General features: G+C 37.7%; 7 protein-coding genes across 10 annotated transcripts; 3 read left to right on the forward strand and 4 right to left on the reverse strand.

The window, feature by feature from the left end:
- Nucleotides 1–110: 110 nt before the first annotated feature.
- LOC106636830 (solute carrier family 22 member 3) lies at nt 111–7343 on the forward strand. Its single transcript, XM_014349360.2, has 8 exons — nt 111–671; nt 4815–5183; nt 5318–5565; nt 5629–5903; nt 5975–6194; nt 6286–6536; nt 6634–6824; nt 6904–7343. The coding sequence occupies exons 1-8, from the start codon at nt 537–539 to the stop codon at nt 7120–7122; spliced, it is 1908 nt and encodes a 635-aa protein (XP_014204846.2). The 5' UTR covers nt 111–536; the 3' UTR covers nt 7123–7343.
- Nucleotides 7344–7751: 408 nt separating this feature from the next.
- MED31 (mediator complex subunit 31) lies at nt 7752–9224 on the reverse strand. Its single transcript, XM_014349363.3, has 3 exons — nt 8932–9224; nt 8618–8707; nt 7752–8384 (listed from the first exon to the last, which is right to left on the reverse strand). Exons 1-3 carry the CDS (start codon nt 8990–8992, stop codon nt 8080–8082), a joined length of 456 nt encoding a protein of 151 aa, XP_014204849.2. The 5' UTR covers nt 8993–9224; the 3' UTR covers nt 7752–8079.
- A 468-nt stretch (nt 9225–9692) lies between these two features.
- Nucleotides 9693–12910, forward strand: LOC106636829 (transcription factor E2F7-like). Its single transcript, XM_014349359.3, has 5 exons — nt 9693–10467; nt 10684–11122; nt 11194–11434; nt 11509–11661; nt 11736–12910. The coding sequence occupies exons 1-5, from the start codon at nt 10172–10174 to the stop codon at nt 12446–12448; spliced, it is 1842 nt and encodes a 613-aa protein (XP_014204845.2). The 5' UTR covers nt 9693–10171; the 3' UTR covers nt 12449–12910.
- A 201-nt stretch (nt 12911–13111) lies between these two features.
- On the reverse strand, nt 13112–14464 carry mRpL21 (mitochondrial ribosomal protein L21). The gene is made up of 4 exons (XM_014349375.2): nt 14307–14464; nt 14040–14180; nt 13651–13971; nt 13112–13520 (listed from the first exon to the last, which is right to left on the reverse strand). The coding sequence occupies exons 1-4, from the start codon at nt 14404–14406 to the stop codon at nt 13420–13422; spliced, it is 663 nt and encodes a 220-aa protein (XP_014204861.2). The 5' UTR covers nt 14407–14464; the 3' UTR covers nt 13112–13419.
- Nucleotides 14465–14531: 67 nt separating this feature from the next.
- Nucleotides 14532–15786, forward strand: mRpL22 (mitochondrial ribosomal protein L22). Of its 4 annotated transcripts, none has more exons than XM_089596252.1 (5): nt 14532–14666; nt 14738–14865; nt 14949–15168; nt 15234–15447; nt 15566–15786. In XM_089596252.1, the coding sequence occupies exons 3-5, from the start codon at nt 14956–14958 to the stop codon at nt 15784–15786; spliced, it is 648 nt and encodes a 215-aa protein (XP_089452378.1). In that variant the 5' UTR covers nt 14532–14666; nt 14738–14865; nt 14949–14955. The 4 variants fall into 4 exon arrangements, with proteins under 4 accessions (XP_089452378.1, XP_089452375.1, XP_089452377.1 ...); XM_089596249.1 differs by having other exon boundaries at nt 14532–14647; XM_089596251.1 differs by having other exon boundaries at nt 14532–14643.
- A 28-nt stretch (nt 15787–15814) lies between these two features.
- RpL39 (ribosomal protein L39) lies at nt 15815–16877 on the reverse strand. Its single transcript, XM_023392090.2, has 3 exons — nt 16787–16877; nt 16559–16662; nt 15815–15975 (listed from the first exon to the last, which is right to left on the reverse strand). The coding sequence occupies exons 1-3, from the start codon at nt 16847–16849 to the stop codon at nt 15927–15929; spliced, it is 216 nt and encodes a 71-aa protein (XP_023247858.2). The 5' UTR covers nt 16850–16877; the 3' UTR covers nt 15815–15926.
- A 3782-nt stretch (nt 16878–20659) lies between these two features.
- Nucleotides 20660–26192, reverse strand: mtRNApol (mitochondrial RNA polymerase). The gene is made up of 15 exons (XM_089596781.1): nt 25856–26192; nt 25425–25541; nt 25151–25344; nt 24879–25078; nt 24433–24815; nt 23997–24352; nt 23649–23921; nt 23244–23573; nt 22988–23158; nt 22563–22889; nt 22217–22492; nt 21903–22148; nt 21393–21835; nt 21063–21326; nt 20660–20985 (listed from the first exon to the last, which is right to left on the reverse strand). The coding sequence occupies exons 1-15, from the start codon at nt 25953–25955 to the stop codon at nt 20835–20837; spliced, it is 3831 nt and encodes a 1276-aa protein (XP_089452907.1). The 5' UTR covers nt 25956–26192; the 3' UTR covers nt 20660–20834.
- Nucleotides 26193–26451: the final 259 nt, after the last annotated feature.

A 26451-nucleotide genomic window follows, 5' to 3' on the forward strand; every position in this document is an offset into this window, starting at 1 on the left:
AAAAAAGGGGAAGACACGCTCGCGTACATCATCACACGCCGGCGCTTCCCGACGTGTCTCCTCTCTCTCTCTCTCTTTTTTTCTTACAGGCTCGCCTGCAGCTTGCCGGACTCTGAATGCGCGCGTGGTAGCTTCTGTCCTCTCGGTTCTCAGTGCGTAGTCCAACGTCGCCGGGGTAGTACCTACACGTGAACTCTCCTCGCTCCTCTCCTGGTGTACCGAGTTTTCTCGTGCATACCGATCTTTGTTTTTTTTTTTTGTTTTTTTTTGCCTATACGAAAAAAATCGTTTATTTGCTCAAAATGTGCCGGTAAGCCGAGGATCGAAGCTGTTGTCGCTCGCACTCGTTACCGATCCGCAACAGACAGGCTGCCGATCCCCCATGCGCGGCAGTCGTATTGTTCTCCCCGCGGAGGTGGCGATTTAAAAACGCGACAGACACGTAAATACATTACAGTTTTGGACTCCTTACATACATACAACTTTACTCATACTTTGTTTGGTCATCGCGTAATTTAACGAAGATTGTATACAAGATGAAGGCCGAGGAGGTCAGAGTAGGCGGCTACCAGATCCTTACGGCGTTACTGCTGTCGGTCAACCTCATCACGGTGGCGATGAGCCACGCGTTATCGATATTTTACAAATACACACCGAAATTTTACTGCCAGGTGAGTGAAAGTTTTTTTTTTTCTCACACCATACAAACCTACTTTTGTTTTATTGCCAATAGTTTGTTTGATTAACGATTATTTTTGTTCAATGGCCACACGTGTGCACATAAGATAGCGACTGAAATGAATTGAGAAGGTTCTTCCTCACGTCTCTTTCTCTCCCTCTCTCTCTTTTTTTTTTTAATTCGCATTTGTGAATCCCATCGGTGATAATGTAACGAAAACAAGAGAACTTTATCAGTCATATATATATGCAACACGCACATTTTCCTCGCGTTTTCAACGAAAGCGTGATCAATGCGCGCAAACTCGCGCTTGTAAGCTGTAATTTTTTTTTTTTCTCCACGCGCTCACGTGCGGCGTATCTCGTGTTTATCCAAGATGTATGGATGCCGGCTGGCAAGCGTTTCCTCATCGATTATATATTGGCGCTTATCCCAAGTACGTATACTTATACACCGCAGACATGTTTGACGATAACATCAGCGTTTGTTTCAATCGGTAATTTTCAAATTCATCCAATTTCACGTAACGCGCGTCAACAAGATTGTCGCTTCATTTTTTTAGTTCTACTGTAATATAATTGAAATAACATTTTAAATTACGCGCAGCGAATGCCCGAGTAACCGCCGAGTAAATGACGAAAGAAATCCCGATCGAACGGTAATCATCTCGTTTATTCATCCGAACAATATTCACTCGCTACATTGCGCAATTTTCCAAGAAAATCGAAGAAAAAAAAAAAAAATTTCTCACGCTCATTCCGCATACGATTGTCTTCAGAGATACACACGGTAGTGTAAAATAAGGCAATCTTCATCGACTGCTGCGGTAGCGCAAAAAAAAAAAAAAAAAAATAGCTTACATGCATCTGCATTGCACGCACGTCGTGCCGATAGCACACCCATTCGCAAAATCAACCCGAGAAGGATCGGCAATTTAACTCTGATCTCACGATTAGAAATGTAAGCTCGCCAAAACGTATTCAAAAGGCATATAACAGTACATTATCAATAAAAGACAGAGGCGCGTTTATATGTCGTACAGCGCGACGATGGGCTCTGGGTGGTCCCGCGATTTTTCGATCCTCCTCCTACTCCTCCCTCGACGCATTGATCCATTTAGTGTCGACAGCGAGAAAGTGCCAATGAAAATGCCACTGTTCGTAGGCTTCGGTATTCAACATCAGTTACGATGATACATAACGATTGTATACGTAGGGGTTACCGATCGATCTGCACCGCACCTCCACCGTTCGGCGAGTCCATCGATCCCGTTACCGATCGCTGTACCTGTACACCAGCGCAAAAAGGTATACACGAGTAAAAGCTCTTCCCAAGTCCCCAAAGACCAATACGAAAGTAACCGTATAGCCAAGAAAAATCGGTAAACATACCCGACGCGATAGAAGAGCGAATGTGTCGATCGGCATTAGAAAGCGCGCGTGTATATACGCACATGCATGGACGTGAATTCCATTGTATATCACGTAAGATGTGACAGGACTGCAGATGCGAGCGTTGTGCTTCTCGCTGAAATTCCAGTGCGACGGCGATACATGTATACGTATATACTCACTCGAAGGTCTTGGATGAGCTACTGCCGATTCCTGGGTTATACACTGTCGGTGCGCGGCTCCTTTGTGTTCGGCGCGTTATTGGGTTTGGTTCTCACGTATCGTTACACCGACGTGCGTGGAGAGTCCTGATTCCGGGCTCGTTGGGATTTGTCCGATCTAACTTGTGTCTGATGTAAAAACGCGACTAGAGCCATCGAAGGAAACGGTTTGACAAAAGACGCTATGAGCTTACAAGTTTTCGGCCAATGGAACTTACGGCCGTGAAATTTTCGTGGCTCACGATCAGGTACATACATACATACACATATCGTGTTATATATGACCAAACGAGCGATCGGCTCGTTAATAATCTCGACCTTTTTCTTGTTGTATGCACGTATACATGTTACAAATAATTGTTTATTTTTTTTTCTCCCCCGTGACAAAATACGTGGAAACGAGACGCGTATGCCAAAGCTTGTCAATTGACCGCATTGAATTCGGGCTCTTTGTTTCGTTTGAATCAAGTCCAATATATACGTATATAGATCCTCATTAATCTTGCGCTCGATACCCGAGGGTGGCGAGATTAGCCGATTCACTTCGTTAGAATCAATTTTTGTTAGAGATTTTTCATGAAAATAAAAAAAAAAAAAGAAAAAAAGATGTAGAAATATCTGCATACCTTCGCAATTGGGATTATCAATGAAGAAAAACTTGCGCGCTTCTTTTGCAATTGAAATGCTTGATTTTTATTCCCACAATGGATCATTCATTTTTTTTCTTTCTTCGATTCTTCCAGAAAAGCAATAATCATTATCGCTACCACGCATAGAGCAAAAAACAACAAACGCAATGAGACCGGCATGGCCATTCCTTGGTTACAACTGAGCACACAGTTCCACTGCGTTCGGCTATCGCGGAATCAATTGTGAAATATCTCGACGATTGAAAAAAAAAAACGGAAAGCGTGTCGCTGTTTCTATATATACATTTGCCGTATCTTTTAATTACAGTTACGCATGCAAATGGTCCTATTTAGCATTAGGAATTTCAATACCACGACTAATGCGTATTCAATGCAGTGCCTGAGTCACGTTGTGCCGTGGCTTTTACCGAGATAAATACTGTACCGGTATTCCGTGCAAAAAGATTTCTTTTATATTTGACATTATATCGGACGAATAAAAGTGTCGATTCAAAGGAAAACTCGTGACTGTACAATGAACGCGATAAAATAAACTGCCTCTCTTCACTGTGAAACTTCGCGCCTGCGAGAGCAAGACGAATAAAGTCGTCAAAATCGTCGATAGTAAACGCGATGATAAAAAAAAAAAAAAAAAAAAAAAATCGTAGGGTATACACCTTTTACATTTGTGTCACAGTCCCGTCAACCCGGAGTGGCGTACGCGTAAATCTTGAATTTTTTTTTTCCGTGATAACATACTTGTTATGCGGAACGTGTTTTAAGCCCGGACTCGATGACAAATGGTCCCCCCTACCTCTTTTCACTGTATTTATTTTTGTAAGTGAACAATGGGAACTGGTACTAAATCTACCTACATTTGTTCGTCACATAATATAATAACCCATGTAATAACTACGTATGTCAGTTTTGTATCGACGAACCTCATTAAATAATCTTTACGTTTTGTAAAAAAATCACCAAATAATCGAACACTACGAGTGCTTTTAGAACAACGCCAATCAATTTTCAAGGTATCGTAAATCACATGAATTCGAAAATCCACAAGCATATAATTATATACCTATTTGCATTGATTAAAGGAAAATAACAATAATAATAATAATAATAATAAGGTAAGGCTCTCTCGCGTACAGTTTGTTGTAATTGTGATTTAGATATCTTTTTTTTCCAACCTATGGTTTTCTAGACATATAACCCCAAGAAAATCAACTGCAACGAGAATATCCAAATTTAGGCGCCTCATCTGTTTAGTAATCGAGATTCTCTTTTGTTTTTTTTTTTTTTTTTCAAAGAAAAAAGAAAAAGAATAAATCGATACTTACTCTCCGGTCTTGATTACATGCCAGAACAAACGAGCTCCCAAAATAAATTATCTTTCTCCTCGAGGACTGGTACTCGTAGGAGAGCTTCAAAAAAAGCCAAGCCTCGCGATATTACCGAGCCATAAATACATCCTCTTATCAATCGTCTATAGCTACACTGGCCAATAAATAACTCCCAATACAATCTAATGGTATATAAGTATTACACCCGCACCATATGTGTATACATATACATTTGTACAGTGTACCCCCATCGAGAACATATAACGGATCGCATGTGTATATAGGCATGAGCGGGGAAGTGTGTGTGTGTACGATGTGCATGCATGTGTCCTACCACTCCTACCGTGGAGCTTATGTATAGTATGTACCGATTAAAGGCCAATAATCTAACAGAGACGCGCGTGGACGTTGCGTTTTTCACGTAGGCCCTCCTAAGTATACATATGTATATACACCTCAGCTTGTCCGTCCTTCCGCGTTACCATAAGAAACGCACACCCCACCCACGCTACAGTACCATGTATTTTACCATGTGTAAACGATTGCAGGAGGAGAGCGGTGGCGCGAGCACGGATGTGTCGAACGTGAGCAACCGCACGTACGGGTGTTTGCCGGCCGGCGTCAGTTGTGCCGGCGGCTACCTGTTCGAGTCGCAGCAGCACTTTCTCCTGCACGGGTCGAGCTCGATGATGATGATGATGAGCCCGTCCCCGGAGCGCAGCAGCGTCGTCACCGAGTGGCAACTCGTGTGCGAACGGGCCCATCTGCTCCGGGCACTTAGCGAGCTCTACTTCGCTGGGTTGCTGCTAGGGGGCCTGGTCGCCGGTTTTTTAGCCGACAGGCTCGGTAGGCTGCCTGTACTTGCTGTGTGTCTCTACGCCCAGGGTGCTCTAGCCGTGGCCCTCAATATCGTCGAGGTGAGATTTATTGTATATGTATATGATATAATTTGTTTTACTATTATATTGAAGAGGGTGATGGATGTATACTTTTTACCTTTTGTCACAACTTAAAAGTCCATTTAAATAAAATAATGAACACGTGTAAACAGAAGTACCAGCTGTTCCTGGTGTTCCGGGGTCTGCAAGGCTTCTTCATGCAGGGCCTCGAGAGCTGCACGTTCATCCTGTGCATGGAGCTCTTCCCTGCCAAGTACAGGACCCTCGTCGCCCTGGTCGTCCTCTCGATACGATCCCTCGGTCTGATGCTCATCTCGGGCTTCAGCTACTTCATTCCCGACTGGCGGATCCTCCAGCTCATATCGTGCGTGCCCACCGCCATAACCGTCCTCTACATATGGTTCGTGGGTAACAAAGAAAAAACAATCAAGGTCAATAAACCATAACGTAGCGCCAATTGCAGGCTGATCCCGGAATCTCCACGCTGGCTGATAGCCAAGGGCAAGACGATAGACGCGCAACTGCTCCTCGAGAGGATGAGCAAGTACAACAGCTTGTTGGGCTTGAGCGACAGGAAGACTCGTAGCGATGGCAAAGAGACACCGCTCAAGCCCAAGAGGAAAGCAAAGACCACGAGGACGACGACGCGGGTGACGAGCGACGACGCCAAGTGCGCCGATCTCGAGAAATCGCTACACGAGTCCTTGAACCTACTGTCGACGGCCGAACAGGAGCGAGGTAACATTTTGTGCACATTGCGCGTACAGTTTTGTGGTCCAGGGAATAAATGGATCGACATGCTGTTTCAGCCGACGAAGAAGCGAGCAGGGCACCGACGATCGTAGTCACCGATGACAAGAGCCGTCCTCGAGGGGGTGACAAGAGCGACGAGCCAATACCACCCCTTGGGGGATACTCGCCCGTGACGAGCAGAGAGACGACTCCACAACAGGGCAGCCGGAGCGGAATGGCCGGGTTTCTCAGGAGGAGGTTCATCGGCCGTACCTGCGTGCTTCTTATGTTTGCGTGGTGGGTACTGTTGACATTTTATTCTGTGCCTCTCCTGCAAACACAGACAAGAAAAAGAAAAAAAAAGAAATGAGTGAAACAATGCTTGCAGGTTCGCGTCCTCGATAGCGTTCCACAGTCTGGTAAGCATGCCCCAGAAGTTGAGCTCCGAGCGCCACGTGTCCCTGAGCTTGGCCGCGGCAATGGAGATCGGTACTTTCGTGCTGAGCTACCTGTTGGCCACGTCGCGCTGCGGCAGGCGCTGGGGCCTCAGCATCGGGCAGATCCTCGCTGGTGCGGTCTGCGTGGCCATCGCGGTCATCTCTTTCAACGCCGACGACAGGTCGCCCCTCATGTGGCTCGGTAAGTCTTGCCGATTTTTTTTACTTTTCTTCGCATTCTGATGGGTTAAATTGATCATAAAATTAAAAATAATACTTTATATACTTATTCTCCACAGCCACGGCGAAACTAGCGGCAGTTGTGATCGGTCGAATCGTCAACATCGTCTCCTTCTTCATCCTTCGATTGGTAATGATCGAACTGTTGCCGACGACCTCGCGAGCTACCGGGGTCGGGTTGTGCATAGGCGCTGAAATGATGGGAGGCCTCCTCATGCCCTTTATCCTCAAGCTCAATAGATTCGTGCCTGTGAGTAAAACCTTTTTTTCTTTTTTTCCTTTGTTGAAAGTGTATTTTAAATTTAAAAAAATAAAATGTTCACATGTAGGAGCTTGGGCGAGTCGTGATTGGCGTCACGTGCATCTGCTCGGGTCTGTTGGTTCTGTCTCTTCCGGAGACTTTGCGCGCCGTTTTGCCGGACACCGCGGAAGAAGCCAGGGAACTCGTCGGGAGCATCGGTGATGGCAAAGACGATGACGAAAAAGCCAAACGACACACGAATAATTTTCAAGAGCATTCCACGGACCTCGACACCGAAGCTCCATAGACATAGAACGCAAGGGGGGAATGCGTCCATTTGCGTTGGGTGGGACGTTGGTCTCTTGTTTCGAAGCTCGATGACTCCTCGCGATTGTAAATATTTACATATGTACATACATTGTATGGAACATAAACGTTGTTATGTGGCTGAGTAACCAAAGTGCGTGCAACAGCAGCGTATGTGTAAAAATGTAATATACTATACTTTTTTCCAACAAGTCATTCCTATAACTGTAGTAGCTTTTAAATGTGCTGCTATAATCTTTTTTTTTTTTTTTTTTTTAGATATTTGTTGCTATTTATTTCTTTTTTTTTTACATGTAACGATTGTAACAAATGAATGTAGATGTTAGATTTAATTTTATGTACTAACACTTTTTACTTGAACTGTGAAGAAAAAATGTAACCAGTTGCGTTGATTTGATCCAACCTTGGAACAAAAGTGGATGGCACAGATTAATCACCAAGTATTATGATTACAGACTAATAGTTGACTTTTAACTCATATTCTGTTTCAATTCATTGTACAAGGATACTTAATAATTAACATATTTCTAAGGGAATGATGGAATTGAAAGAGGATGTTGAAGATAAGGTACGTGTTAATGGCTGATAAGGAATAAAAATCAACCTGAATGAATTTTAAACTTATACAAAATTTTTTTTTTTTATTACTCTAGAAGTAAGAACATTCATGATTTTATAAATTATTAGCGAATTTTTTTTTTTTTTTTTTTTTAAATTAAGTGTCCTCGGCTATTTTTTAATAAATATATAAAAACAGCTTTATTAGTGAAATATCACAGAAGAACTCAATGACCTTGTCAAGCCACACAATTCTTAAGAACAAAGTTAAAAACATAGTGCTCATGAGTTATTAAGGCTTTTCATTGTCATTTTATCCACCATACCAGAAAATAAACAATATAGCCACACTTATTAAGTCTATAATAATTTGGAGCACCTATGGTTTGGCAACTCCATTATTTTGTTGAATGTTTGGTGGTACTTGTTCGGCGGCTGTCTGCAAGAGCCTTGTGCGCTTTCTCGTGTAGTGTTGCCAGAGCAGAATTTGCTGATCATCAATGAACTTGGTACACTGTGAACTAACCACTTCTCGTCTAAAATGCTCGTATTGCAGAAGATCAAGAAAGTACAGACACATTGGGTACTTCAAGTATTTTGCATACTCTGGCTCTTTCCAGTACAATAAGTACTTTAAATAATTGATAAATGTTGAATCCTTGAAATAGCCACGCTGAGCTAAGACTGTAAGAGATACAATATTGCTCAAAACTTGTGTTATGTTTTGACTTTTCTTTTTGTACAAATAATCCTTTCAAAATAGATTTGAATTACGAGAAATGCCAAGAAATGACTACTATCAGAAAAACAAACGAAACGAAAGCAGAAGAGAATAAATTGAGTGAAATTGAATTCACTAGAATGAAAATTCATTTGAACACAGCGGTTACTTGGAAAATAAATTATTTAGTGCTTACAATTCAAGTAATTTGGATTTGCTAGACACTGAACAAACTCCAACTCAACTTGAAAACGCATCCGCTGCTGGTCATCCGTTTCTGGTACTCCTGCAAATGCAAACGTTAATATAAAAGACGTTTATAAAGAAATTTAAAAAAAAATCACTATATTTATTGGTGACACTTAGATGAGTAAGAATGTTTGTTTACACAACAAACGCAATAAGTTAAGGTTAAGGTTAGCTCAATCACAGATACGAGCAAAAAACACTGAAGGACCCGAGAAAAAGCTAAGTACAAGGAGAGATCTCTTGATATTCAAAAACACTCACCGTTCATTGCGACAAAAGGCTTTCTTCCTCTCAAAATATTTGGATCATCAAACCGGTTCATATTATGTCCAAACTAACGCGTAAACAGCCTAATTGTAGCCTAACGAGACACTAGACGCGCACACGCGACTGGCCAAATTAAATCAATTGAGTGGGGCAAAAAAAACAACGAAAAATAAAGTATTAAAATGATTACAACAAATTAATCACGCAACTCTTGTCATCGTCAGGAACACACCAACATCTCTGACTATACCTACGCAAAAAACCAAGTATATCAACCTGTATCAATAACAAAATCACTCAAAATGAAAATAGACACAAAATGTACAATATTTAGAGATGGCGCTTCAGTAAAACTTTTTTTTTTTTTTTGCTTTTTGCTCCGTCTGCTTACAAGCGCGCGCATTTTAAATCACACACCTGATGATGGGGATTCGAGATTTCGTAATGAGAAATAATTTTCTTATGATTTTAATACTTTTTAACAAAATTTTAAGTATAATCAACAACTTTATCTGCTTAAAAAAAAAATTTTTTTTTTCCTTATTCCAAACAGTTTTAGAAATAACTGCTTTCTCTGCGGCCTCTCTGTGCACTTTGAAGGTAATGTACAGTAATATAAAACTTTACTTCAGAAGAAAAATGGTGACAATGAGAAGTACTTCTTACTAGAGTGTTGGTGGTGTATATATATATATCGTGAGTACGAAATGTGGTCGATGCGAATGATGCGATGCGTGCTTTGCTATACCTATACTGCCCGACTCCGAAATAGACTTGTGATGTGCATTTGTGTGAGGATAAGACGTGGATATCAAATACTTGAGCTTGAGAGCCATCAGGTAGAAAAAGCGCGAGGGAAAAAAGAGGCGGAGGAATTAATGTTAATGTTACAAAAGCCGCGGGAATGCGCGAATTATTTGTCGTCAGCTGCTGTTATCTTTTTGGCACAAGTGTATAGCCTATATACCGGCGTCCCTGCAGTCTATTGAGACACGAGAGTCCATCGTCATCATCATCATCATCAGGCAGTAGTGGCACTAGGTATTATACATACCAGTAGTCCAGACTCCAGTGTACTGGTCCAGTTCAGGGTACCTAATACCTAAACAAAACACACATACCTGTAGACCTATACACACATTAAGCCACTTATAGAAAGTGCCCACACACACCTCTCCCGCGGGAGAGAGATCATCCTCCTTCGCAGTGCTTATGCACATCGTCCACATCAGCAATGTCGGAGGAACAACAGAGGACGCCAACGAAGACCCCCGAGCGCAGGATCCTCGGCGAGTTGGGCAACTCGAATCCCGACTCTCCCACCGCGAATCTCCGGCTCCTTACCGCGCTGGCGACCAGCCTGAACAGCCCGTACAAGGAATCATCCTCTAGCAGTGGTATCGGTCGTGCAGACGAGGAGAGCACGGTACAACAGGTGCTGGATGATCCTCCGCCTGCCCAGCAACAGGATTCCGGCTGCACCAAGCTACTGCCGAGGAAGGAAAAGTCACTGACCCTATTGTGCAATAAGTAAGCATGCTGATCTCTGATAGGTCGTTTTATGAATTAAAACTTACTTGTATTCGCCTAAATCCGTGGGTAAACAATACATTTCGGAGTTGAGTGCTATATTTGTACGAGATTTTTTTAGTTTTCATTAATGAGGCTCGCGTTGTTTATTGAGGTTGCCAAACAGTTCATAGTTTGTTCACTGAACTTATGCATGCAAATAATTTTGGTTTCCAGGTTTTTAAATTTGTTTCCTCTGGTAGTCCAAGAAAATGTAAAGAAGGAAATTTCTTTGAACACAACCGTTAAAGCTTTAGGAACGGAGAAAAGAAGGATATACGATATCATAAACGTCTTGGAAAGCTTAGAGATGGCTTCGAAGGCTGGGAAAAATCTGTACCACTGGCATGGACAGTCGCGTTTGCCTCTTACTTTGGCAAAATTAAAGATGTCAGCCATCGAGCTTGGACTGGAGAAGCAAATTCAAGAGATACAAAAAGTCCGTAGAGCATACATTGAAGCTTCTTGTCATTCCTGCAACAGTTCACCTGCAAAATCAATGGTTCCTCAGAGTCCAGTTGTTAATAACACTTCGCCCGATAACTCGGTCAAAGAAGACAAAAGCTTAGGACTAATGTGCAAAAAATTTGTGATGCTCTTTTTGGTTTCCTTAAAGGTAAACATTGTTTTGGCCATGATTTTAATTTTTGTTTCATTTTTCTTACAATTGAATATTCATTTTTACAGAACGGTGTTATAAATTTGGACATAGCAGCTCAAGTTTTATTTAATGAAGCAGATTCTGTAGATGCAACGAAAACTCCGTGTCCACCAAAGTGTAAGACTAAAGTTAGAAGACTTTATGACATTGCCAATGTTTTGTTAGCCATTGGACTTATAGAGAAAGTTGACATGTATAATTGCTTTCTTCGAAAACCTATTTTCAAATATACTGGACCTACTGTTGATTGCATTAATTATGACATTGGTAAGCAACGAATAATTGAATTAAATTTATTTCACTTGAAAAGATTTTAATTCAATTTCTTACCTAATTTATAGAAACTCAGCCATTGGTTGGAATGAGTACACCAAGTAAAAGAAATCCTAGGTCCTCTGGAACTCGTCATTCAAGTAGAATTGCTGGTAGACTGTTCTCGAGTACCCCATCTGGGAACAAACGAGAGCCAAAAAAAAAAAAACTCTTTGGTTCAGGTATTGCATGATCAAAATATTTTGTCATTTTCAAAATTTTATTTAATTATTGAACGAAAAATCCATTACATCAGACAGCAAATTGGAGCGAACTTATAGTTCACCGTGTTTTAACTCAACTCGCGGCAATGGTCCAAGTATCAAGTACCAAGACGATCCATTATTCCGAGTCGTTGAAATGGAGTACAAACGGATGAAATTTAGCGAAAATAAGCCAAAGGTTTGCACTACTCTTTTTCCGAGACACAGTTCTGACTCGTGCATTTCTCCAACGAAAATTGAAGACAGTCCTCCAAAAGCCAAGGATTCAAACGTAGTAGAAACCACTCCAGCGGTATCCAACGAATCAAGCAACTTAATCACTATTCTTCCAATAGTCAGAAATGATAATCTAGTCAGTGAACCGCAAAGCAGTAACATTAGTAACATTAACGTGACGCCGATCGGTACAGTACGGATAAATGTACCACTGGAATTAAAGATTACGCCAATTGCGCTTCAACAAAAAACTCCAAAGTTCGTTAAACTTTCAAAGCTGGATTTGAAAAAGCTCGTGCCTGTTTCGCACGAGGATATAAAAATTAAACTGGCATCCATGAAACCAGTAGCAGTAACAGCTACGTCGACAAGCACGACGACAAGACCAAACGTGCCGATATTGACGCGAATCCCAACCAAGGATATTTCGCCAGGTGAAATATATGCATGTCAGGCTATCAAAGTAGGTGACACCGTGCAATTCGTCCCTATTAAGAACAATAGTAGTAACAGTGATCAACATAAGTAAGCAGCTATATCTACAATAATCGTGATTCATAAATGAAAGGTTGTGCCTTCCTATAACTCGAGACGTAATCAAGTGCTACAATCTAAGAGAATTATGTATTTATAGATTTTTTATAGATTACACATGAGAGATTATTTATATTGTGTATGTAAGTCTGGTGATTTACAACTTACATGTATTTTTGACGAAAATTTTCATAATCATCAGTCCTGTTATAAATGGAGTCAAACTATACATTATATATAACTGCAGGCTGAATTCAAGAAGATATCGAGTCGCTTTTGTTTTACCAAAGCATATTTTGTTAGATCTCTCGGCTTAGACTGTTGAAGATTTATGAAATCAAGAAAATTTATATCACATATATTTTGTAGCCGTTAGAGATGCTTTATGAAAGAGTAAATATTTGTTTTTTTGTGATTATATTTTATGCATTGATGCGTGACAGTAGTTTTTCTTTTTTTTTTTCTAAAAAATTATCAAATCTAAAATTGTTATTACAATTATTGTATAGAGGGGAAAAACGTAGTATTTAAGAATACATATACACATGGATATATAAAATATATATATGGAGTATATGTAAGGTGTCCTTCCAAAAACAAATGTATCAATAAGTTTTTTAATTTTTAAAAATAATCATACATTATCTAACACGATTAATTTACATAAAAAAATTTCTTTATTTACAAGTTGTTCATTAAATGTTTTTTTCACAATAAATCGTTCTTATTATTACAATACATGTAATGTACATATAAAAATTCGTTAGTTATCCTGAGGGTGAAAAAATTGATTTCTTGTCTGCACAAGCAACTGTACAAACACCACTGTCATTCTGTATCAACTATGACAGCATAATTACGTGATATAGAGCATATTTTTTACTTTTATCTCCTTGAAGTATAATATACTATTACTTAGCAGTGAAAAATTCATTTCCAATACAAATTCTAGAAAATAATTTGATTCTAATAAATTCTATCAAGACCTTCAAATTCTAACTTTTGATCGACTTTTCCATTAATCTTTATTGTATTTATCCTCAGCATTGTTTGTTGGAATCTGTCAACTGCAAAATTATACTTTCATGAATATTAAAACAGAATCACGTTTTTTGAGGTTCAATTTACATTACTAGAAAGTAATATGTTAATTTACATTTTAATAAAATTAATTTTGAGCTCTCAGAAAGTACTTACAGTGTATTCTACGATACTGTTTCCGTTTTCTAAATCTGAAGTGGGTAACAGTGTGTGAAAACGTCTTATCAATAACGGTGGCGTCAATGGAAACCAGTTCTCTGTTGAGTATTGGCCTCCCAAGTAGTGTGAAATCCTTACTGCCTAGCAACAAAACCTTTTCCAAAGTAACTTTGTCACCAGGATTCGGAGGCCAGTAGCCTCTGACAACAATAAGATCACTTTCTGTGACCTTGTACTGTTTACCAGCTACATGTATAACAGCAAACAATCGTCCAGTCTTGTCTTCTGTTATTTGTCTGTTTATTTCTGCACACACTTCTGCAATGCCAAATCATTGATTCAGCAAAAATAAAATAAGCGAACAATTGATTTTGCGTGGTACTTACCAACAGCTTGTTTCTCCTCTTCCTCAGTTGGATCTATAACTTCAGATTGGTACTCTGGATATTTGTTGGCCCATGGTAAGGATGTTGGCACATTCCTCAATTTCCTGTACTTCCTGATCTGCTGGTCCCAAAAAGTTGGCACTGATAACACAAAAATAATTTTAAAAAATAATCTCACACAACACTAAACAAATGGTAAATTAAACAGGTTATCCTCGCTTGTTTACATGATGTTTCAGCAACTCGGAAAGTATTGAAAAAACTCACCCAAGGATGCTTGTTTCGGTAGAAATTCCGAGCCCAGGTGTTTTGCAGAAGTAAGTACTCTGAATCCCAAAAGACGGGACAGGTTGACAAGCAATGCCATTGCTATATTAAACTAATTTGTTTCGAAGTGCAACATCCGCATAATTCATTCCGCTGACCGCGGCTGAACTGAAAACTTTTCTGCTAGGCGAACATAACATATATATACACAACCAACCCTATACTTTATTTTGGAGTATAGCATTTGTGACACTGGTTATTGTTGTTTCTTGTAATTATACGTTGTTAATTATTAGACTATTACGTTTGTTTTCTTCATTTTCCATACATAGAGCCAGTATGTAAGAGTCGGATTTGTGTGTCAGTTTAATATATAATCGGTATACTTACCGATTCAATGTCATTTTACTTGTTTATTTACATTTCCGTAGAGACGTGTACTGTACAATTTGGCCCGTGTTCTGGAATAAGTGGTGACTGTTGGGTTAAAAAAACGATTTATCCAGTTATGAAGCATCACTGAAATATTATATTTATAAATTTAAAAAACTTATCTCAGGTAATTATTATTTTATTCATATAACCCCACGTTTTACCATTTGCTCTTGACAGCGAATGAATATGGAGTTTTTTGCATTGCAGAAAAAAAATGATGCGAAATATCGTGGTTGGCTTGCAACGGTTGACGCTAAATAACAAATCTATCACTGGAGCTCTTGGGTCTTTGCAATGTCTTCAGAAAAAACAAAACGTTCAGGAAAGATACATTCACATACCTAAGATGAATACACCCCAGCATTTTCTTGATTATAATAAAAAAATGTATCCTATACAAGAACTAGATGAGGAAAGGAGACCTGCTGTGAGTTTAAATTTAAAACATTCAATTTAACCGTTGACACAATTTATTTAATAATTATTTTATAGTTTGTGTGCCATAGAAAATGCAATATAAGATATACCCCAAAGAAAATGTTATACATAGCTTGGTTTGTGAGAGGAATGACTATTGATGAAGCACTAAAACAACTGAGCTTTGTAGCAAAGAAAGGAGCAGCCATTGCAAAAGAAACTCTTTTGGAGGCTCAAAAGTTAGCAGTAGAAGAGCACAATGTCGAATTCAAAAGTAATTTGTGGGTTGGTAAGTGGTGGTTTTGTGCTTAATTTGATTGATTAACTTTTAAGGCAATATTTAACATAGATTTAAGCAAAGATTATCAAAGTATTAAGAGTTTACTCATAAAATACTCTTGTTTTAGCTGAATCCTTCTGTACCAAAGGTTTTGTAGTCAAGGGAAAAAGGCGACACTCTCGAGGTAAAGCTGGGGAAGTAAGGTACACTTTCTGCCATTACTTTGTACGACTAGAAGAAGGTAAACCACCTAAAGATTACTATAAACTTGGTTACAAGACTTCTGATGAAGCTTTGGAATCTTACAAAGAGCGTTTACGACAGCGCAGAATCCCTCAGTCTTTGTAAATTACAATAGAAATAAAAATCATTAAAATTATTTAAACATTAGTTTATTTATTTTTTCAATGTAGTGTAAGACAATGAAATCGTTTTCAGAACATTTAAGTAAAAAAAAGTCTCCCAGTTGATGACACCAGTGATATTGTTTACAACTTCAACTTAGTTCTCTTCCAGTGACGCCTCTTGGCATTGTACCTAGAAAAATATAAAATTGCATTTTATAACTTCTTTTGAATCCTACAATAACAACGCGCGTTAGGATGCATTCCAAATGATATACTTTATTTAAAATTACTCAGGAGAAAGACTATTTTGATCCACCATAAACAAAAAAAAACAAGCTTTTAAATCAATTATTTTACTGGAATTGTCTTCCAAAATTAATTAGATATACTACAAAGCAAAATGAAAAGTTTGAACGAATAGTACTTAGCACTACTTAATTACTATTACCATACATGTTGTCAAAATTAATCAACATAATGAAACTTCAGTGTAATGAATACTTAAAGCAATAATTTTACACTGACTTTAAATCTTAGAACAAGTTAGGGAGTCCAAACAAAAATGAAGCATAAAAATTTTCACGAAAGAAGTTTAAAAAAAAATTAGTTATGTTACTGTGTTGACTGGAAACATAACCTCTTTGAGAATGGATTCGTTTATGCAGGCAATTGCAGCCGCGGTATTACTACGCACGATTATCAATAAATAAGTTAAGAATAGATGAACACAACATGCATTTATTTGAAGCCTAGTATTAAAAGTAAATGTTTACCTAATGGTGTTGCCTGTGCGCATTCGAACCCATTGCGGGATAGGCCTGTTTTGCTTCAGCTTTTTGGCAAGCTTACGCTTAATAATAAACGTCTTGTGGGCCGACTGGAATAGAAAAACAAGTGAATAAACATTGGACGACTACTTTTTCTTTTTAATAATTATTGACAAGTTACGGATGATTCAGATCATTGAAGATTGCTATTTTTGTAAAATACGAGATGCTTACCATCTTGTTGAACGGCTGGTCTGTCAAAACGAACGATTTTTTAGAGTACTTGCATACTTGCATTCCCTAAATCCCTAGGCCAATCTAGCGCGCTAGGGTCCCTAGGGAGCTAGTGTATTTTAGGATCAGCGCCATCTAGCGTTGCGGATTTTGCGGACTGATGCAAACTATTTTCTAGGGGAACCGTCTTGAAAAAGTCCCTAGATTCCAGGGATTTTTAGCAGCAGTAAATCACTAGGCGTATATGTAGATGTACAGTATGTCAAAAATCGCCGACGTGAAGGGTTTATTTGCGTGCTTCGAAATACGCAATACTGTGCGGGATTGATGGTCACATGCATACTAAAATTTAATAATAATCTGCAGAAAAGGTAGCAAATATCCCCCACACGCACACATGCCACGCGTTGGTTGTATTGCGTTATTGGAGCTCGAAGCTCGAAGCACGCAATTAGAGTCATCGGTGGCGTCAGCTGTCGGTATAGCAGGGCCGATATTTTTGTTGATGTACCGACAGTTGGCAAACTTGCTTGAACTGCAGGTCTCTATCTTATCTCGAGTTGACCGTCAGTGGGTGTTTTCCGCAATCGTCTGCACCAGCAAGTAATTTAAGGTTGCGCTCTACGCTACCATCAGGTCGGTAAGTCAACTACCTTGAATTAACTGGCGCTCTGTTCCGTAATCTGGCCAGTTAAAATAGCAGACGACAGTCAACAGCGATAAAATCTTAATACGTAACTTTACAGCCTCTGATTTTATCATTCTGGTAAAGAGAGCACGGTGTAAGATGTACGTAAAGTTATGTGTAGTAATTAAAGTAATTACTACTAAGTAATGCCATATGGTCGATTTTATTAAACCATATGAATATCTCTATTTATAGAGGTCGACTTTTGAGTAAAAAATAGATTGTAAACTTGCCGCAAATAGCACAAACTACGTCAACTTTTTATTATCTATCTGCAAGATTAGTTGCGGCTGGTTTGTAATTATCAAAGTGACTTTGCTGTAAATAGCAGTAGTTATGTGGATCAGCGCCATCTAGCGGTTTTTATTTTTTGGCCAAAAGTGGCTCCTAAAATTCTCAATCAGAGCATTCAGGATAAGAGCCATTTAATCAATTATAAACCAGCCGCAACTCATAATGAAGCTATAAAATGAAAAAATAACAATACATGTGTTTTTGGCGGCAAGTTAACAATCTATTTTCTACCAAAATTAGAACTCCTATGTATTTATACTTTTAAAGATAAATTTTTCAGTAAAAAATAGATTTTTAACTTGCCGCCAAAAACACATATATCGTTATTTTTTTATTTTATAGCTTCATCATGAGTTGCGGCTGGTTTATAAGTAATTAAATGGCTCTAGGGCTAAGCTGCCTAAAGCTCTCCTTCAGAATTTCAGAAGCAATTTTTGGCCAAAAAAATCACTACCGCTAGATGGCGCTGATCCAAAATAATTATTACTTCTTATATTACAGCCGTTTAATCAATTATAAACCAGCCGCAACGAATCTTATAGATAGATAATAAAAAGTTGACATTTTTTGTGCTACTTGCGGCAAGTTTCTACATCAATATTCTACATATCTTATATGGCTCAGAAAATCGACAATATTTACAAAATTACAATACTCTAGACCTTTTACCATTAACTCATGTAAGCACAAATTAATCAGTCCATTAAAGAGACAACCGAAGAAAAAAGGCCTGAAAAGGAAGCACAGTCACACAAAAAGTCTCCTAAGAATGGAGCACTGGATCTCACTTAATTTAAATTGCTTTACAATTTATCTTTTACCTAAAAATCGACCTCCAAAACTATCAATATTCTACATATCTTAAATGGCTCATAAAATCGACAATATTTATAAAATTACAATACTCTTGGCCTTTTACCATTAACTCATGTAAGCACAAATTAATCAGTCCATTAAAGAGACAACCGAAGAAAAAAGGCCTGAAAAAAAAGCACAGTCACACGAAAAGTCTCATACAAGAATGGAGCATTGGATCTCACTTGATCACAGAAGGTTGGCTTCTTTGTTTACTTATAACACTTAAAATTTACATCTCTGTAATAAATGTATTTTTCAATTAGTGAGATCCGATGCTCCATTCCTAGGAGACTCTTCGTGTGGCTGCTTCTTTTTAAGACCTTTTTTCTTCAGTTGTCTCTTTTCGACTGATTAATTTACTTGTATATTTGATCGTGATTTACGATTTCTGTAACACAAATCTTGTTATGTACATATTATATAAGTTAACTGTTTATTGGAAATCTAAAGTTGAAGGGCTGTTCTTTCATTAGTTAATGGTAAAAGGTCAAGAGTATTGTAATTTTATAAATATTGTCGATTTTATGAGCCATATAAGATAAGTAGAATATTGATAGCTTTGGAGGTCGATTTTTAGGTAAAAGATAAATTGTAAAGCAATTTAAATTATGTGAGATCCAATGTTCCATTTTTAGGAGACTCTTCCTGTGCAACTGAACTTCTTTTTTAAACTTTTTTTCTTTAGTTGTCTCTTTTGGACTTATTACTTTACGTATCTATTTAATCATTGTTCAAGATTTCTGTAACACAAATCTTGGCATGTACATATTATATAAGTTAGCTGTTTATTTAAACTAGAAAGTTAAAGGGCTGTGCTTCCGCGAGTTAATGATTAAAGGTCTAAAGTATTTTAATTTTGTAAATATGGTAGATTTTATGAGCCGTATAAGATAAGTGGAATATTTATACTTTTCAGGGTCTATTTACAGGTAAAAGACATATTGTAAACTTGCCGCAAGTAGCACAAAAAATGTTAACTTTTTATTATCTATCTATAAGATTCGTTGCGGCTGGTTTATAATTGATTAAACGGCTCTAATATAAGAAGTAATAATTATTTTGGATCAGCGCCATCTAGCGGTAGTGATTTTTTTGGCCAAAAATTGCTTCTGAAATTCTGAAGGAGAGCTTTAGGCAGCTTAGCCCTAGAGCCATTTAATTACTTATAAACCAGCCGCAACTCATGATGAAGCTATAAAATAAAAAAATAACGATATATGTGTTTTTGGCGGCAAGTTAAAAATCTATTTTTTACTGAAAAATTTATCTTTAAAAGTATAAATACATAGGAGGTCTAATTTTGGTAGAAAATAGATTGTTAACTTGCCGCCAAAAACACATGTATTGTTATTTTTTCATTTTATAGCTTCATCATGAGTTGCGGCTGGTTTATAATTGACTAAATGGCTCTAATCCTGAATGCTCTGATTGAGAATTTTAGGAGCCACTTTTGGCCAAAAAATAAAGACCGCTAGATGGCGCTGATCCAAAATAATTATTGCTACTTACAGTAAAGTCACTTTGATAATTATAAACCAGCCGCAACTAATCTTACAGATAGATAATAAAAAGTTAACATTTTTTGTGCTACTTGCGGCAAGTTTCTACATCAATATTCTACATATCTTATATGGCTCATAAAATCGACAATATTTACAATATTACAATACTCTTGACCTTTTACCATTAACTCATGTAAGCACAAATTAATCAGTCCATTAAAGAGACAACCGAAGAAAAAAGGCCTGAAAAAGAAGCACAGTCACACGAAAAGTCTCATATAAGAATGGAGCATTGGATCTCACTTGATCAGAGATCATATTGAAATATTAAATGTGTTGTAAGTATTTGTGCATGTTTTAATCACAATTAACTTTTACACATAGTTACATAGGTTCTTTTGTGTGATTGATGTGGATAAATGTTTTCAAAAATGTTGAAGGAATAGGATGTTGAAACAAATAGTTTATTCAACGATAAAAATTCTTTATTAGTCTATCAAAATTCAACTATTTTGTACCTACAGTATTTACAAAAACCCAACTGTATAAAACAATTTTCATTTGGGCAATCTAATCGCAAATTCGTGATGTACAGTAAAAACCTAAAAACGAATAATCAAGCTTTGAGATGTGTAATAATCACAAGCTAAGTATTTGAAGAGTTTATCAATTGTTCACCATTTTACATTTTTTTTGTTGATCAAAATCAACTGAAAAAGTAAGTTGAAGATAAAACTCCATTAAGATCAAAAGCTCCTTGATTAGGTACTTTTTTCAAAGTAGTATTCATCTTTTTTCGCACAAATACAAGACTTTTATCTTTTGTCTCTTTGTCCCCGTCGTTTTCATGGAGTTCACTGAAAATGTGTAAAATTAAGTAAAGTTGCATTAACATTTTTGAATATATAAAACGATTAAACGTTTGTTCACTCACACTTCGGGATACCCAAACTTTTCAGTGAGGAACTTTGAAAGATCGTCGAGAATCGGCTCTGAATGTAACGCAACGAATTGTTCCCGACATATCTTATTCATAACTTCGACGGTACAGGGGTGGGTCCAATAACAGTCGTGAACAGACACAAACGTCAAACCAGCATGTTCAATGTGTATGCTGGTCAGCATCATGTGACTAGAGTCTAAAGAGTGGATATAGTTTGGCGCAAAGGCGTTTTTCTGCTTCAGTGCGTTTGGCCTCCTGTAAATACAAACTTGTTTATCCCTCAAACTGTCTTAAAATGCATTGAGATGTCATTTAATTTACCTGTAAATATCCGGAGTGAATATTGGATAGGTACTTTTACCCTTTTGCGACATAGAACTTATCTTGCTGTAAGGCTGCACTACCGGCAGCCCCAGTGGCGTTATCCACTCCATGTTTTCACCACGTACACTGCAAACGAGGCCGGCGCACTCTGTCAGCCAGTCCTGGATTTCTCGCGCACTTTTAAACATTGTCCTCAAAGTTTGGAATGTTTTGGTTACCAGATACATAGAAGCCTTCCACACGTGCTTATCCGGAAAATCATCCATGTCCTTCAACTGACGGGCTATTTGTAATCTTGCACCATACCTCGTGACCCCGTAAACAGTTGTCATAACTGTCTGCTTGATTACTTTTCTTTTAATGAAGCCTTCCAAGACATTGGCAGTCTCGTTGTACGGACAGGATGGATTCTTGGCATCCTCCTGTCGTCTTTCATCGACCTTAAACAAATTATTTGCAAGATTAAATCTAATTGGTCAACGAAAATTATGGAAAAAGTTGAATTACCATTGCAGCAACACTGCTGTATACATCTTGGGGAGTGTCGCAAGGGTGTAAGTTTACACTTTCGGCACCTATTTGATCTCTACCTAGAGCTGCATAATGCTGAAGACCGTTGCAGCTACCATCCTGGTGAATTGGAAATCCTGACATAAATTTTTCCGGGTTTGGTGATTTTAGTGCTGCTGCTATTTCCATGCATGCAGCCAGAGTTTGCCATGGCTCATCCGACGTGGCCCACCATTTTTGACCCTGTACAGTGGTAAATTTTTGGGTACTGATAGAATCATAATTTTATAATTAAATCAAGTTATACTCACTGTCAAAGGATTTTCAGCACTGTCAAGAATTTTGTCTATGTTTTCGTTGGCAAAAATTAGTCGTTCTCTAAGCGATTCTTTCTTTTTAAAACCGGTCAAATTGATGCAGTGTAGCTTCAACCAATCAAGGCCTCTAGGTCCCAGTGGCTTTTTCAAAGCAAATTCAAGCATTGATCTAGCCATATCTGAACCCAAGTGATTTAGGTGCGGTGGTATTGGGTATACGCGCCCGCGAAAATCCATATTGTGGGGTAACCAAAATATTTCATCTCTGTACTGTAGGTAAGAACAAAATTTTCTTGCGACATTAAGATTATTGTACAATATATAAGCTTAAAAAACTCACATGATTTGCTAAGGACAATCTGTACAGAGCATCACACCACAAAGAATACATTTCACGTTTTTTTCTATCCAGTTCCTTCCTTTCATTGAAAATTCGTTTCTTTTCTTCATTACTGGCATCTTTAGACGGGGGCGGAACAAAAGCCAGCACCCAAGGCGGTTGAGGTATGTTCAATTCAACGGAGCCGTTATCTTGAAAAACTTTGATAGCTACATCGAGAACCTCTGTATTGACAGCCCACGGTATGGATCCTAACTGATTCAAGCTATCAAGAGCTGGATACAATTTTCGAGGTGGTGCATTGACTAATCTGTCCCACTGTTGATTCTGTAAAAATAAAAGTGAATTACTGATCGTTCAATAAATTTGAGGCGTTCGTCACTTTTTTCTTTTATAGTCGAGCAATCAATCATAAAAATACTTACGCCCATGTAAGATACTCTAACAATATCGGTTCTTGTCACGAGGTATCCCCCATTATATATAGACCTCCATGGACGTGGAGGACATATTGATGGTGCAAGGGTAGTATCAAAAGTTAATGTCTCTGGGTTTGAGTTTTGGTAAATTTTTACAAGTTCGGGATGTGGCTTGATCTAAATAAAATTAATAGATTTTAATTATTGTTAATCCTGTTATACGGTGCAGCAGCGTAAGAAACACAAAAATCAAAATAATTACCGCAAAGACGCGTTTTACACCATACTGCCTGAGAGTTTTTGAAATTGCATTAATTTTTCGTCCTCTATCCATCTTATTGGGTCTTAAATCTATTGTTAGATCATTTGTTATGATATTATACAAAAATTTTCCAATGTTATAGTTTATGTTGTTTTGCCAAACAGGTATTTCGAAATTTAACGTTACTCCATGTTTATTCGCTTCGCGTTCCAGTAACGTCCATTTGGTACGGCTGTTGAGTTTATCATCTCGTTTCAAAAACCAATCACAATACTGTGAGTACACTTCAATCGTTTTATCAATCACTCCATTGGATTTTTTTATTTTAGCCTGATAATGATAATGGTGTTCTCGTAAATTCAATTTTTTTTTCCAAGTTGTTAAAACGAAAAATGTGTCACGTACCTCATACATTTTATGCACCTGAGCTCCCAGATTTTGACACAACGAGTTGTATGGGAGACTAAACGTTTCTGAACCCATTCCTATTTTTTTTACTTCTCTCATTAAAATACTGATATAGTCATCCGGTTTTGATAGAGATAAATACGGATGTAAAAGTATTTTTCTCGACCTACTAGTAAACTTTTCTTCGCACTTTAAGGACCGCAGATTTCTTTTAAATGCAAGCAGAGCTTGTTTTTCCCAGTTTTTTTCCAATTGCGCCAATCTTTTTTTCTAAAAAATCAAGCGGTGAAATTGACGATTCTGTTGTAAAAGCTGTATTAAAGGGAAAATTCTAAAATATCTTACCCAAAAAGCATCATTTTTTACTGATGAATTTTTTTTGGAAATATTTTTAACTGTAACATGGCCTTCCATTTCTGTTTTTATTTGTTTGTGTAATCGAGTTTCCAGATCACTTAGACTCAACAGTTTTCCAACAGTACTGGATGGTGTAGCAGATTCTTCTGACAATTTTTCTAATATTCTGCAATCATATGTTGTATCTAATCCGTCATCATAGACTGGTTGGAAATCCTTATTCAGTAGTTTTACCGTATTTTCGACATATTTTCTCTGATCCCGTAAAAATGTAGATTTCGTAACTATATCGTTCAAAGTGACATTGTCGTTGCGCATTTCCAATTCAATTTTTTTTAGTATTTCTGTAAAATGATTTTGTAAGTTAAGTATTTTTAAAAACATGTTTTTACTTGATGAGTATCAAAAAAATCATGAAGATCACCTAATTTTTTATCAACATTTCCTTTCATCCGTCCAACGCAATCAAAAACATATGTGTAGGTCTGTACATTAAGGTCAATACCTATGCTTCTTAATTCTTCTAAAATTTTTAGTATGTTTCTTAAATTTCCTTTCAAAGCGAGTTTTTCCATGTAAGCGTTAAAAACAGATACATCATTGAGATGAACCTTCTCAGGATACTTTATATTTTTCTTCCATTTAAATAAATCATCTTGAGAAAAAGGTACATCGCTATTCACACAAACATTAACATAACTTAACACGGCTTTATTGAACTGTTTCATTTTTTCTTGATAAATTAAAGCTTCTTTGGCTTTCTGTTCTTTGTCACTAGTGGTTTCTTCGGGGTGATTTGGTTCTATGCTGAATATTAAAAAAGAACAATTTTTTTAAATGCAACATATACGGTGGTGTTTCAATTATTACCTTATTTCTTCTTCCACGGTACTTTGTAAATTTGCATCTGCATCAGACTTTAAGGATTTATCTACTAAAGAAGCACTTTTAATTATCACAGATTCGTCCGTGATGCCAGATGCTTTTAAATCTTCAATAAAAAGTTCTGCATCGTCTTGGTGAGTTACATTGATATTAAAAACTTTAGAAAATTCAGAAAAACTTGTATCCTTAAATAGAAAAAATTTTAGTAAGACTTTTCTACTTTAAAACCTTAACGTCTGACGAAAAAAATTCCTCACAGAAATGTCAGGCCTTTGGTTCATAGCTGTAGTTTCTGAACTATGAGTTTTAGATAATGCTCTGACATTGCGTTTATTACTCATCGTATGCAACTTATCCAAAGTTATGTCAGGCTGATTAACAAATAGGGACAGTTGTTGTGAGTTGAGTTTTTGTACAGAAGCCTTTCTATTATTTGAAGTAGACTCTGTGACTAAAGAATCAGAAAAAAGACACACGGTAAACAAATAATCTACAGAGATGTAAAATTTAACTTAAAAACAATCTCAATACCTTCAAGGAGTTCGGCATACTTTTTGGTAATTTTTTTCAGCTTCCTTCTGCCCTTAGCACTCAATGTGTGATTGTTTATCATAGACGAGTTACATCTTCGTTGAAAGTTATTTAGAGCTGCAATCATCAAAAGCATCGTTATAACTTACCATTGTAAAACATAGTTGAAATGCGGCTCAAAACCCCCCTGCCGGGACAATAGGAAGAGTTGCACAACAAACGCTACATAACCTAAAGAAGCCTATAGCAAAGTTCAATGACGCTCAAACGGATAGAAAATAATCAAAATATTAACCGAACATCAGTAGAAGACACGGCGTTACGAGAGAGACAGCTAAGTCAAGTTTTTTATGAAAAACTTGTCCTGTTACGTCACTGTAAATTGTATTTTAATTGAATGCAAAGTAATGAGATGCCTTGCATGTACTCACGTAACAATGCGACTTGTCGTCGGAGATTACAAGTGACACAGGTTTGGAGATTCGTTGACGGCCAGTGCGGTGCACCCCGGATTCTAAAGAGCCGGTACATGTCGAGTACTTAGTGTGGGGCTACGAGAAGATGGTCTGACGATGCCGAATCTCGTGCTTCTCCCCGCAGTTGTCACTGCAACTCCTTCAAGTCTGCTTTAGTTTTCTTTGGTACAATGTTAATTGCTACACTGGTATAAATGTATAATAAATAAATATATATACTATTGTTTCCTCGTTACGAAGAAAAATGTATATAAAAAGCAAATGTCCGGGAACAATAAAGCCGCGGAGTTCGTGTTCGCGCGGATGATTGCATCGCGTATTCGCGTGTGCTTGTTTGTCTTCTGCTGCTCGAGCGACCATTTAATTTGTCGTCTGCAACAGAGGTTAGGTTAGGTTGTACAGGTTAGACTTTCAGCGGGTGATTCAATTTAAATCGAATTTGTCAAGATTGCTTTAATGACTTGGTTTAATCAAACTTGGGCATAATTATTTTATAGATTTTTAACCAATTTAAAGAAAATTTGGTTTCCCAAAGAAAATACACTCTCGTT

Source organism: Copidosoma floridanum, unplaced genomic scaffold, assembly GCF_036245765.1.
Source record: "Copidosoma floridanum isolate Cflo_tuat_1 unplaced genomic scaffold, Cflo_Japanese_pri ptg000030l, whole genome shotgun sequence".
NCBI lineage: Eukaryota > Metazoa > Arthropoda > Insecta > Hymenoptera > Encyrtidae > Copidosoma > Copidosoma floridanum.

What these genes read in the sequence shown, in the direction of transcription:
- RpL39 (XM_023392090.2), bottom strand. Translation starts at nt 16,849, where the DNA reads ATGCAAGTATGCAAGTACTCTAAAAAATCGTTCGTTTTGACAGACCAG. An exon ending in ACCAGCCGTTCAACAAGATG is followed by an intron (nt 16,663 to 16,786) that starts GTAAGCATCTCG and finishes TTTCTATTCCAG; the next exon opens with TCGGCCCACAAGACGTTTAT. An exon ending in CGCACAGGCAACACCATTAG is followed by an intron (nt 15,976 to 16,558) that starts GTAAACATTTAC and finishes ATATTTTTCTAG; the next exon opens with GTACAATGCCAAGAGGCGTC.
- mtRNApol (XM_089596781.1), bottom strand. Translation starts at nt 25,955, where the DNA reads ATGTACCGGCTCTTTAGAATCCGGGGTGCACCGCACTGGCCGTCAACG. An exon ending in GTATGCCGAACTCCTTGAAG is followed by an intron (nt 25,345 to 25,424) that starts GTATTGAGATTG and finishes CTGATTCTTTAG; the next exon opens with TCACAGAGTCTACTTCAAAT. An exon ending in ACCGTGGAAGAAGAAATAAG is followed by an intron (nt 24,816 to 24,878) that starts GTAATAATTGAA and finishes TTTAATATTCAG; the next exon opens with CATAGAACCAAATCACCCCG.
- LOC106636830 (XM_014349360.2), top strand. Translation starts at nt 537, where the DNA reads ATGAAGGCCGAGGAGGTCAGAGTAGGCGGCTACCAGATCCTTACGGCG. An exon ending in TGGCCCTCAATATCGTCGAG is followed by an intron (nt 5,184 to 5,317) that starts GTGAGATTTATT and finishes ACGTGTAAACAG; the next exon opens with AAGTACCAGCTGTTCCTGGT. An exon ending in GTCGCCCCTCATGTGGCTCG is followed by an intron (nt 6,537 to 6,633) that starts GTAAGTCTTGCC and finishes TATTCTCCACAG; the next exon opens with CCACGGCGAAACTAGCGGCA.
- LOC106636829 (XM_014349359.3), top strand. Translation starts at nt 10,172, where the DNA reads ATGTCGGAGGAACAACAGAGGACGCCAACGAAGACCCCCGAGCGCAGG. An exon ending in TCTTTTTGGTTTCCTTAAAG is followed by an intron (nt 11,123 to 11,193) that starts GTAAACATTGTT and finishes TCATTTTTACAG; the next exon opens with AACGGTGTTATAAATTTGGA. An exon ending in TTGCATTAATTATGACATTG is followed by an intron (nt 11,435 to 11,508) that starts GTAAGCAACGAA and finishes CCTAATTTATAG; the next exon opens with AAACTCAGCCATTGGTTGGA.
- MED31 (XM_014349363.3), bottom strand. Translation starts at nt 8,992, where the DNA reads ATGAACCGGTTTGATGATCCAAATATTTTGAGAGGAAGAAAGCCTTTT. An exon ending in GCCTTTTGTCGCAATGAACG is followed by an intron (nt 8,708 to 8,931) that starts GTGAGTGTTTTT and finishes TTGCATTTGCAG; the next exon opens with GAGTACCAGAAACGGATGAC. An exon ending in AAATCCAAATTACTTGAATT is followed by an intron (nt 8,385 to 8,617) that starts GTAAGCACTAAA and finishes TATCTCTTACAG; the next exon opens with TCTTAGCTCAGCGTGGCTAT.
- mRpL21 (XM_014349375.2), bottom strand. Translation starts at nt 14,406, where the DNA reads ATGGCATTGCTTGTCAACCTGTCCCGTCTTTTGGGATTCAGAGTACTT. An exon ending in ACCGAAACAAGCATCCTTGG is followed by an intron (nt 14,181 to 14,306) that starts GTGAGTTTTTTC and finishes TTGTGTTATCAG; the next exon opens with TGCCAACTTTTTGGGACCAG. An exon ending in AGAGGAGAAACAAGCTGTTG is followed by an intron (nt 13,972 to 14,039) that starts GTAAGTACCACG and finishes TTGGCATTGCAG; the next exon opens with AAGTGTGTGCAGAAATAAAC.
- mRpL22 (XM_014349274.2), top strand. Translation starts at nt 14,956, where the DNA reads ATGATGCGAAATATCGTGGTTGGCTTGCAACGGTTGACGCTAAATAAC. An exon ending in ATGAGGAAAGGAGACCTGCT is followed by an intron (nt 15,169 to 15,233) that starts GTGAGTTTAAAT and finishes ATTATTTTATAG; the next exon opens with TTTGTGTGCCATAGAAAATG. An exon ending in CAAAAGTAATTTGTGGGTTG is followed by an intron (nt 15,448 to 15,565) that starts GTAAGTGGTGGT and finishes CTCTTGTTTTAG; the next exon opens with CTGAATCCTTCTGTACCAAA.